Source organism: Glycine soja, chromosome 3 (assembly GCF_004193775.1).
Source record: "Glycine soja cultivar W05 chromosome 3, ASM419377v2, whole genome shotgun sequence".
NCBI lineage: Eukaryota > Viridiplantae > Streptophyta > Magnoliopsida > Fabales > Fabaceae > Glycine > Glycine soja.
This window is the reverse complement of record NC_041004.1, coordinates 37,009,295-37,021,001: the sequence shown is the minus strand read 5'-3', so window position 1 is coordinate 37,021,001 and position 11,707 is coordinate 37,009,295. Positions and strand designations below refer to the sequence as shown.

Below are 11,707 nucleotides of genomic sequence, written 5' to 3'. Positions count from 1 at the left end.
GACAACAATGAACTAATTGATACCCGCTTAAGCTTACATAAATTATGTTTCATCGGTTCTGAATCACACTACATATATAATTACAGCATATGCTATATATGCTTGAGGTGTCTTAATTAGTTCCTTGATGCATCCAATATGATATCCAAAGTAACTACAAACTAGGGCGAAAATACTCTTTGCAAGCCTAACTATCCATTAATTAATCAAATATATGACTTCCAAATATTTGATTATTACTTTTTCAGTATCTATACTGAATACTCTTAAGCTTCTATGTATAATAACATGTCTAGCTATTTGCATGACTGAGACAACATAATGCTTGCGCTTTCACTCATCTCAGCTCTATGCCTCTTCATCTCCCTCTCTCCTTGAACATCTAATCTCACTCCAAACAGCATTGGCCTTTCATCCTCTTTCTCCTCTTTTGCATGTGATGAATATTTGGCAACCAAATCAAGAAGTTCCTTGCACTTCCTTTTCATACTTGTGAGCTCAGAGTTCAACACCCCATTCTCCTTCTTGAGTCGCTTGTTTTCATCCACAAGGGTAGTGTAACCAGAAGATGATGAGATTGATGAGGACCTTTGATCTTCATCAGAGTCTTGGAGTGTTGCTTGGTTTGGTGCCTTTGGTTGTTGCTTGCTGGTCCAAGCTTTTCTTCGCCGAATCTCATGTAGAAGTTCTCTTTCACCTTTCTTGAACCTGTCATTGAAAAACTCCCATCTGCTTGTTGCAATTTTACGAAAGCCCTAAACATTTGCAACATAGATAAATGCTTTTTCAGTTTTGGTGTCAACTTTTTAAGGAAAAGAATATAGTACGGTACAAAATCCAAATCAGAGATGTGTAGAAGAAGCTCTAATAATCTATGCACCAATGGAAGTATCTAGGTCTAAACATACAGTGAATTTAATTTGCAGATACAAACTTTAACTTGCCAACTCATTTGGATTGGATATGAAACGAAAAAAAATTATTTTGAATGAAATTTATATTATTTAAATTAAACTTGATTTGGATGTAAAATTATTTATGTTCAAATGTTTTTATTCTAAAAGCAAATTAATAAAACTCATAAAATTTGTATATATTCAATGAAAATCTATTTAACGTTATTATAACTCAATCAATTTTAGAAACATTAACTAATTAAACATGTAAGTGTATATAATTACATCAAATATTTTTTAAAAATAATTTTAGATTATCCAATGTTAACTCAAATAAATGCTAGTATACGGTCCAGGAAAAGCTACTCCCTACAAATACCAGGTGGGGAATCTAAACAATTAATGTTTCTATATTAGCATGCATGTTTGGATAGTTAATTACCATAATTGATTTTGGAACTAAAATCATCATGAAGTAAAAGCAATTAATATTTGTTTGTTTTAGCTTTCAATATGATTTTGGAATTGATTACTAAAAAATTGAATCTAATTCAAGCATGCAATTAATATTCATTCCTAGAGGGAGTTTATGGGATTGATCAATAACTAGAAAATCAGAAACCTTGTTTCTTTCTCTGAAAAACAATGGAAATAGGCATACTCCAATCATTCTGCTTAATTAAGCTTTTGAATTGCAGCGACAAGCTTGGCACTACAGTGGTTAGTGGGTATGAGGACTCCCTTAATTTGTTGATGAAAAGTGGGTACACTAAAATAATCTAAAACTTCAAAACCTGGAGAGTCGATCATCATAACCACATCAAGTAGTTGAAACTCACTTGAAAAGAAAGTGAGATTTAAAAATAAATGAATTCAAATTACGGTGATGATTTGTTCATATAATAAAAAAAATATTTTAAAGAGAAACTAAAGATAATTTTATTAGTCAAAATAGATTAATATGATCAAGACAGTAACTAATAACTCAAATGGTCATATTTGGCCTTTTCATTCTTAAGAAAAATCTATATATATTTTAATCCATTAGATTGATAGATAGAGTAAATGCAAGATAAATTTAATATGTGTCAATAAAGTCTAAATTAACAATTTTATTGATTTTTGTATATATGTGTTTTTATCAAATTTAGTTAATAGAAAAAATGTTACTAAGTCTTGCACGACACCACGCCCACTAATATTGATTTTTGTATGTGTTTGACTTGAATGTTGGATGAGCAGGTATGAAATTCATTACCAGGATCGGCTTTGACCAGACACATCATATCAATACACATACCGCGTGAAAATATGTAATTAAGTGGGTAACTATAAAAACATTCATAGCAGTATTTTTTATAATGTTAATCTTGAATTCTTGATTCAGTCTTTTCTAGGAGACTTCACACACAATTAAAGCTAGCCGTACGTACGTTTACATGGAACAATTAATTATATTATAAAAATGTTATAGGAATGGAATTACTACCTGAAAGGCTGAAATCCTGTGTTGATTGTTGATCGACAAACATAAAATATATTTTCTATCTTCTGGTTACATCGCTTCTTAAATGAGAAACTTAACATCAAGCTCTTCCTTCATTTCTAATAATTAAAGAAGAAAACTATAAACTAATTAAAGCCTAATCTAGGTCAAACAAATATTGTTAACCTGTTCCATCATCATGAACTCAAGAAAACTATTTTTTCTCTCAATAAAACTTACTAGCCAAAAATGTTTTTTCATTTGTCCAGTTCGGTCTCTTGTTATTTGGAAGTTTCAATTCTCTTAAGGCAAGAAGATACATGCATATTTAAAGTGAGAAATTCAATTGTGTATTTACCATTAATTTGACTTAAAAAATTTCATAAATAAATTTCTCTTTAAATTAAAGATCAATATAGATTTTCATCATCCCACTTTACACAGCCAGCCTTTTAAGTATTTCATAGAAGTTAAATCTTTAATATAAGGTCAAGTTGTTAAAACAATAACCCTAAGCAGAAAATCATCATGTAATCATATGCTTATTATAGAGTGTAATATAATTCATACTCATACGTACATAAGTATTGAGCTGGCGCACAAAGCTAGAGAAGTTGCTGTGTTTGAAGAGTGTTGGGAGGAGATCACGAGCAAACTCCGCTGGCTGCCACACCACGAACGCCGTCCCTTCGGAATTCCATGAAACGACGTCGTCCGTGGCCGGATCGTCCACGAGCATATAAGTCTTCAACAAAAACGGTGGTGGAGTGCACTTCCTTCCACATTCCCACAACCCCTTTTCACTTGTTCCTTCCATATTTTTAAAAAAATATTTTGCTATTTTTTTCTTTGATGTCTTCCTTATTTGTATATATATAAAAAGAAATTGGTTTTTGAAGAAGAAGAGGAGGATGAAGAGAATGATCAATAAGGTTGATGAGAAGAGAAGAGAAGAAGGGCAGTTAAGAACTCCCAACCCCAACAATAGAAACCCAACACGACTCCACAGTTCATGAGAATTGCAAGAGCTTCAATATTTTCCTTCTTTCTCTCTTCCTAGCTTTCTCTCTATGAATAAATAGTTAAAACGTACGCACTAAGCCTACCCCTTTTTTTATAGAGGCTTCATGGCATGCACATTCTTTTTTCCATATAGTTAAAAAATGCACAACCATATATATATGACACGTACACCCAATAATATCATTTTTTTTAAAATGTCATATAAACCAACTTGACTAACTTGATTAAAAAATTGGGAGAAACACCACCCCATTATAAAAGGCGTTGTTAAAATTAAAATTTTGAATGGAGGATTGGAGAAGATGAAGAACTTTGCACGTGGGAGTGTTTGGTGGGATTGTCCTTAAGTAACATTTTTTCTACGAAAATAATGTTAGTTTAAGTCATTTAGGTGTGCTGATACTTTCTACATTATATAAAGATTTGTTTCATTATGTATCTTTCGTGCAAATTCCTCCATCCAAGGCTTTTACTGGCAGGTTGGGTACTTGCTTTGATTTCTTCATCCAATGTGATCTAATGCTTTGAGGGTTTTCCATGAAAGGAAGCGACTTCGTTTGACTTTGTGTGCTATTTTAGACGCAAAATTTTCTTCCATTCGGATATGACTGTTCTTTCCTTGTACAAAGCCAACCGCGTGCAGAAAAAAATTATATTGACTATGAACCTAGATCACTTTAGTCTTTATACCATGCATACATGAACCTACAAAATCGCATGCTGTAGGAACTTTAATTTTATGACTTACTAGTGATCACTTACGCAAGTATATATTTAATTAATTTGAGTTTAGATTTCAGGTGATGTGAGTTAAATTAAGATTCTTATATTGTCAATAAATTAGAAATTATTTTAGATATCACTTCAAAAATAATTATTATAAAAGTTTCCATTTTATCAAACTTTTTCATTATCAGTATATTTTAAATAAATTCTTATTTTATTTATAAAGTTAAGGGACAAAGTGTATAATCAGCTTAGTTTTAGAAACAAGTTTTCTTAGAAAACTTTTTTTTTTTTAAAAAAAAAGAGGAAATGTTAATCTCTAGTGAACTAATTCAAACACTCTAAATTTCTTTTTATTGGTGAAATTAATAAAAAAAAAGGCATGTAGCAAAGTATAAAGACAAGGACTAATTGAACTAATTAGTTTAAATTTTAGCATAGCTGATTTAAAAAAATATTTTCAAAAGTTAATTTATGCTTCAGTATGTGAAAACAATTATTTAGAAGAATTAATTTTATTTAGATAATAGAATAAAATTACCTTGATATTATGATAATAATATTTTTATAACAATCTTACACTTTTATTCTTAAAAAAATGCTTATCTCAACATCACATCCTTTTCAAGTGAAAAATATTCCGAAGACATTGGTTACTATTGATTAGCTTCCTTTTTTGTCGCAATTGGTTTGGCCACGGGCCATTAAGTAGCAACCAAAACTACAGTGAAGCTTTAACGAATTGGTTAATTAATGATCAAAGGAGGCAACCCCTGGGAAAAAAAAAAAAAAAAAACAAAGATCGCAATGATAAGAAAGACGTACTATTCATGTTTTTACAACTACTTTTGCAGTTTTTCACCCTTTTCTCATACTTTTTTATTTCTTTATATATCTATTTGAACTTTGTTGTTATCTTAGTTAGGAAACTGAGATATATTAATATGACAATATCTATTACAACCTCTACAATGACACTTTTAATTAGATTTACTTTTGAAAAGTCAAAATCTTCGTTCGCCGGAAGAAATTAAATTCTGAAATCGTTGATAATTTATCATGTGAAATATGTGAATGAAAGACTTAAAAATAATTAGTCCTACCAGAGAAGTAAACTTTATCCGCAAGGTGAAGAATTCGAATCCTAAAACTTTAATCCTAGAGGATTTTACCTACCCACTACACTCAATCCTTGGATTAATCTCACTTTTACCTGTAAACTCTCATATTAACCATAATATATTGTGAATTTAATTAAAATACACGGATATATTGTAAAAAAAAATTATACAATCATCCAGCATGATTGTTCTGTATAATAAAATTATTTAAAAGTTAAATTTGAAATAATTCATAGTTGGTTTTCGATAAAATTAAAATTAAACTCATAAAATGAGATTTTATTACTGTCTCTGCTTTGTCATAAAATGAATTTTTCACGAACTTAATTCAATTTTACAAAATTAATGTAGTAAAAATTATTTTCCATTTATATAATTTATCTTAATATTATCTTTGATGTGACACTTTAATCTATCTCATTTTTTTTTTCTTATGGCTCCTCCGTCATGGGGACTTTTCATCACATAAGCTGGCTCAGGTTTTCCTTGGGACCGCACTTGGGGTTTTCCTCGACGAGGTTTGGTTCTAGGTTGTGAGCTCTATCTTGTATCTGTGCTTTCCAGTTATTGAAGAGAGCACGTTTGGGAGGTGGTTCTACGTGAAGGACACTTTTCATATACCTAACGTGTTGAAGTTTGAGTACGATATGGCCATGGCTGAGAGACGGAAGCTAGCGTTGAATTCTAAGTCGGATTGATTTGGTATGCAACTTCTTGAAGACTTGCGCTTCACCACTACCGCCACCAAAATCAAGGCCACTCCCGACGGCGAGTACATCATTGCTTCCGGCATCTATCCGCCGCAAGTCAAGGTCTACAAGGTCAAGGAGCTAGGCTTGAAGTTCGAACACCACTTGGATTTCGAGATCGTTGATTTTCAAGTACTTCACAATTAGGTTTATAATCTCCACTAGTTTTTGTTCCTTATTTTATTCATGTTTATATTACTTAACAAATGTTTTCTGTGTTTGTAAAATGTAAATTGTAAGTGACCTCTTCTTACAGAGGAGGAACTGCATAGCTTCAATTGAAATAAAAAAGTTAGGTTTATATTCCAATTCCAATAGTTGTTTTGTTTTGCTTTATTTTATTTATGTTTGCATTCGATAATATTTTCTCGTGTTTTTAAGTAAATAAATTGTAGGCAGTCTATTGCGGAGGGATTGGTTGGTTGGTTGAGGTAACAACATAACTTCAATTGAAATAAATTTATGTTTATATTTTGATTCCAATAGTTGTTGCCTTCATTTTGTTTATGTTTACATTCGTTAATATTTGTTGTGTTTGTAAACTGTAAGCGGTCTTTTATGGAGGGATTGGTTGGTTTAGATAACTACATAGCTTCAACTAAAATAGATAGTTAGATTTTGTATTTCCAATAATTGTTTACATTAGTTAATGTTTTCTTTGTGGAAAAAACTATTGGAAAGCTAATTTTCTAACTTGTCAAGGATGATTCCTCTCCTCCCTTAACACACATTCCCCTGCATTGAATGTAGTTTCTCTAAGGTAAATACTGGAACTTAAATTCTGATTTGCCCTGCTTTATTTTCTTCAATTATTAAAGCTTTGTATATTTTGTGTGCGTACCTTGCAATTTCATATCAAATCACTGGAAATTTAATCTTGTCTGAATTTTAGCTAGCTTCATGTATTAGTTGCCTGTGGTGGTGAAGATGGTGTTGTGGAATGCTTTGACATGCGAGTGAGATCTTCAATTGGAAGAATTGATGTTGTTGGACCTAGTGGTGATGTTAACCAGGTACTCAAAAGTTTGAAATGGGCAGGAAATGTTTATCCTTTCCTTTTTTTCCATATCATAACCAAATATGAGGTTATAGATTACATGGTAATTTTTTTGTGCAATTGACATCTTTATTGTTAACCTTTCCATATTTGTAGGAGATCACTGCATTGGAGTTTGATGAAGATGGTGGTTTCTTAATGGTCGTTGGAAGTAGTGCAGGAAAGGTATGATGCTACATTGCTACTTGCTATCATAGGTTTGTGACTTGCGTCATTATTTTATAGATGTTCAATATATTCATGTTAACCATGATGCCTAGACAAATAATAGTTGTTGCAATCCCATAGTTCATTGAAATTTTAGGAAAGCAATGTAAAGCAACTTGTCCTGATTATTTGGCTAAATTCCAACTACCTAAATTTGCCATTACTTATTTATTTTCAATCTCTGCATCAGTGAAAGTAAGGGATTTATGCAGCTTCCTTGGAGAACACCTCGGCTCTAGCCATGTATGTATGTGGCAGTCACTAGTCTGTGGTTTGAAAACCTGAGTTTAGTCTTTCCATATCTAAGCAATCTTATTCCCGTGTCATATGAAAGAATACGATCACACCTGAAAGATAAAGATATTGGTTAAGAAGCATTCCTTATGCTCCTTTTCTTTTGAATCTTTCTTATCTTTCCTCTTGCACCAATATATTTATGTAATGCCTAGCTTCCCTTTTGTACCCTTTTAATAATTGCACCTTTTAAGTGACTTGGTTATTTTCTTCCTTTCATTTTCAATACATTTTCCTTTAGCCTAATTGTAATTTTTACAATTTTCTATAATAAAAAAAATATGGTGACTTTTTTTGTGTGCATGACCACTTATACTACATCCAACTTCTGGTGTTCTAGGCTCTTGTGGAGCAAAAGCTTCACAACACAAAAGGAGAACTCAAATAAAATATAATGTTTTGAGGTTACAACAGCCAAGTTTGAACCATCATTGCAAAAGCTTTGAAACAGTGTCTACATATCAAGATTGCAATAAAAAATATGTTCCGAATGCGGTCCCTAAACCATCTTTTGATTCGGAACCTCATGCTTCTACTCCTTAAAATAATTTGGACTCTTCCAAAAATTTCTTAATTGTTCTCTACAAGTTTTGTTATCCATACACATTGATTAGCATAGTAAGTTCAAACTTTCCAATATTACTCATACATAATCCTCGAATGTTATGATTGATACTATTCAACTCATTTATATTAAACATTTTTTTGAATAATAGTGATAATTTAATGTTTTAACTAGATATTTTTTATTTATCTTTGACAGACATTATGCACAATTTCTTTGTCTCTCCTTAACGTGGAGAAAATATCAAATATATTTATATCATTTTTTATTGGTGTGTTACAGGTGAGACTCCAAATATGATATTTCTTTCCAAATAGTCAATTGTATGCTACTTTTAAACTTCATTAACATGTTAGAGTTTTTAAAATATTTCAAGTTGCGGTACCTTAGTTGTTTATTGCAGTTTATGTTAGTGTTATAAATCAATTGTTTGACTTTGAAATAGGCAAGGTATGAAACGTATTATTAGAAAATAATTTAGACCATTAATAAATGACTTTTTTTGTCATGTGGTCTTATGTATTATTCCATTAAAAAATATGATAATGACATAATTGTTGTCTAATTTATGTAAAGTTGGATGTTCAAAAGAAGATTAAGAATATGCAAGAGCATTTGCTCACATGTAATAATTTATAGTTTTCCAATTTTTATTATTTGGACTACCAAATTTCTTTTTATATTTTGATTTATCAAGCCTACCTAATTATTATAGCCTTTAATATGGTAAAAAAATACAATTATTTATAGCTTACAAACTTTTCTATGGAAAGCACCATGTATCTTTTTTTAGTAGTGAAGCTTGGCCCAAGTTAGAGTCATGAGCTACTTGAGTCCACACAATGAGCTCAATTGGGTTAAGCCAAGCGTACTCTCAACATTTATAGCAAGTTCAGGTGAGTTTTTTTAAGCTTTTTTTTTCCTGTTATTTTCATTGTAAAATTATTCAATTGCAAGATAGAAATCAATTTTAGTTATTCATGATCCAAATGTTGTTTCTTAATATATAGGGATCGATCGATTGTTCGTTTGTTCGATCCAAAGTTTTCTAGCTAATGAATCTATTATAAGTCTTCTGGTTCAACTCTTGTAAAATAGCATATTGGATAGATTTTGCACGAACTAAAAATATGATTGTGTATATGGTGGTACAATTAAAAACATTTGACTATTGATAATATATTTTTTTCCTGATATTTGTATGCAATGACCTTTCTTACAACAATTTTACGTGGCAATGACCAAATCAACCTGCTTGTAAAACTAACGATTGTTTCACCTTATTTAACTTGGCACAAATTTTCTAACTTCATTTTTCTATTATTGCAGATTCACATTGTTTTCATGTTAATTGTGGTGGAAAGAATGTAAAGGTGATGGAAAATGATGAAAATATTCACTATGTAGGAGATGGAGATATGTTAGGTAGTGGTGCTGCTAAATATTTCATTCATTCAATTCTACTGGGCTAGCAAGGGGACTACAAGGATTTCTGCTAGTAGAGTTTATGGATTATAAGATATTGGATTATAAGATAACATCTCGACTGTAGGTCATTTTACATATTTCAGTTCCCCTAAGGGATATTTTAGTGTATGTAATATAAAAACAGGCTACTAGGTTAGTTATGACATGACATGTTTCCATAGTTTTTCTTGTATAACTCTATTAGTATTTGTAAAAAAAAAAAATCCAGTTTGAAAATTCTTAGCTCCAGACTAACAATGATTAGCATGGGTTGAATACTTTGAGTTTGAGCCAAACTTAGATGTAGATAGTCCAACCACAACTACTCTTCTATATTGTTTTGTGTTCTCAACTTATCTGGACTAATTACTTTTTTTATATTTGCATGCTCAAGAGTTCAGTAAAATAACCCCTTTACCTACAACATTGGCAATTGTATCAATTCATTAACTAGTGTCATTAGCTTGTGCGAACTTTCAGGGTCATTTAGGAGTGTTGCTAGGTGCACCCAACATTATTGCTGATGCACCCAGCATTCTAAAAAAATGACAAAATTACCTTTGTTTGGTTTTCCTCTTCCGGATCAAGTTGATCCATAAGTTGATTCGGAAGTCTCTTCCGGATCAAGTTGATCCGGAAGAGGAAAAATAAAATTTTTGTTAATTATACAAGATATTTAAAGATATTTATTTCATTAATTATAATATAATTAAATATATTTATTTATTTTATTAATTATAATATATTTATAAATATTGATTTATTATAAATAATTAATGTTAATCAATCAATCATGCTAATCAATCATAATTCTCTAAAAGAGGATATAAATAATTTCAGAGTTAGCAATTTTCAGAATCAATCAATCATGTTAATCAATCAATCATAATCATAATTATGCTAATCAATCATAATTCCCTAAAAGAGGATATAAATAATTTCAGAGTTAGCAATTTCAAAAACTGCATTATGATTGCTAACTCTAAAATTATTTATATCCTCTTTTAGGGAATTATGATTGATTAGCATGAATTATGATTATGATTGATTAGTATTAATTATTTATAATAAATCAATATTTATAAATATATTATAATCAATAAAATAAATAAATATATTTAATTATATTATAATTAATGAAATAAATATCTTTAAATATCTTGTATAATTAACAAAATTTTTATTTTTCCTCTTTCGGATCAACTTGATCCGTAAGAGACTTCCGGATTAAGTTGATCTGGAAGTTACGAATCAAGTTGATCCGGAAGTCTCTTACGGATCAAGTTGATCCAGAAGAGACTTCCGGATCAACTTGATTCGGAAGAGGAAAACCAAGCAAGGGTAATTTTGTCATTTTCTTAGAATGTTGGGTGCACCAGCAATAATGCTGGGTGCACCTAGCAACACTCGTCATTTAGATGTAGCAAACGCAGATCTTTGTAAAATTTGTTAATGATTTCCTAGGCCCTTTATGTATTTTGTTTTTTTATCATATTCTCTAGAATTTTCATTATCCATATTGATTAATTTTTCTATTATTTTATTAGAACTTTTCTTTTTTGTATTACTTTATTAGAATTTTCCTTTTTTGTATCATTCTTAGAATTTTCCATCTCCACTTCTTGATATATTGAACTCTTTTATAGTGGAATTATATTAATTTCTAGTCAATTTTTAAACTTTTTTTTAAAAAAGATATTCTAAGATGATTCTTTAAAAAAAATGTTTTAGAAAGTATACATTTTAATACGGTTTTTGGAAAAACCGTCTCAGAATTTTCAATTTTTTTTAAAAAAAGACATTCTAAGACGATTTTTGAAAAAATCGTGTTAGAATCCTTAATTTTTTAATTTTTTTTTAAAAAAATATTTTAAGACGGTTTTTGAAGAACTATCTTAAAATTATCAATTTTTTATTTTTTTTTAAAAGACATTTTAAGACAATTTTGGAATAAAATCATCTTAGAAAATATAAAAACCATCTTAGAATAATTTTTTTGCATTTTTTTGAAAAAATAATTCTAAGACAGTTTATTAGCAAACCGTTGTAAAAATGACACCATACACCCTACAAAGACAATCATAAAATCATTGTAGAAAGAATTGACTTTCCACGA

At 30.1% G+C, this 11,707-nt stretch overlaps 1 protein-coding gene and 1 long non-coding RNA gene across 13 annotated transcripts; one reads left to right on the top strand and one right to left on the bottom strand.

Moving 5' to 3' along the window:
• LOC114406709 (heat stress transcription factor B-3-like) lies at window positions 1-3,509 on the bottom strand. The gene is made up of 2 exons (XM_028369484.1): window positions 2,963-3,509; window positions 1-755 (listed from the first exon to the last, which is right to left on the bottom strand). Exons 1-2 carry the CDS (start codon window positions 3,197-3,199, stop codon window positions 297-299), a joined length of 696 nt encoding a protein of 231 aa, XP_028225285.1. The 5' UTR covers window positions 3,200-3,509; the 3' UTR covers window positions 1-296.
• Window positions 3,510-5,675: 2,166 nt separating this feature from the next.
• LOC114406708 lies at window positions 5,676-10,012 on the top strand. 12 transcript variants are annotated; one of them, XR_003665486.1, is made up of 6 exons: window positions 5,676-6,761; window positions 6,894-7,014; window positions 7,155-7,508; window positions 8,323-8,406; window positions 8,918-9,020; window positions 9,454-10,012. It is a non-coding gene; the product is annotated as an uncharacterized LOC114406708 (long non-coding RNA). The 12 variants fall into 12 exon arrangements; XR_003665484.1 differs by having other exon boundaries at window positions 5,677-7,014; window positions 7,155-7,223; window positions 7,456-7,508; XR_003665482.1 differs by having other exon boundaries at window positions 5,676-7,014; window positions 8,921-9,020.
• Window positions 10,013-11,707: the final 1,695 nt, after the last annotated feature.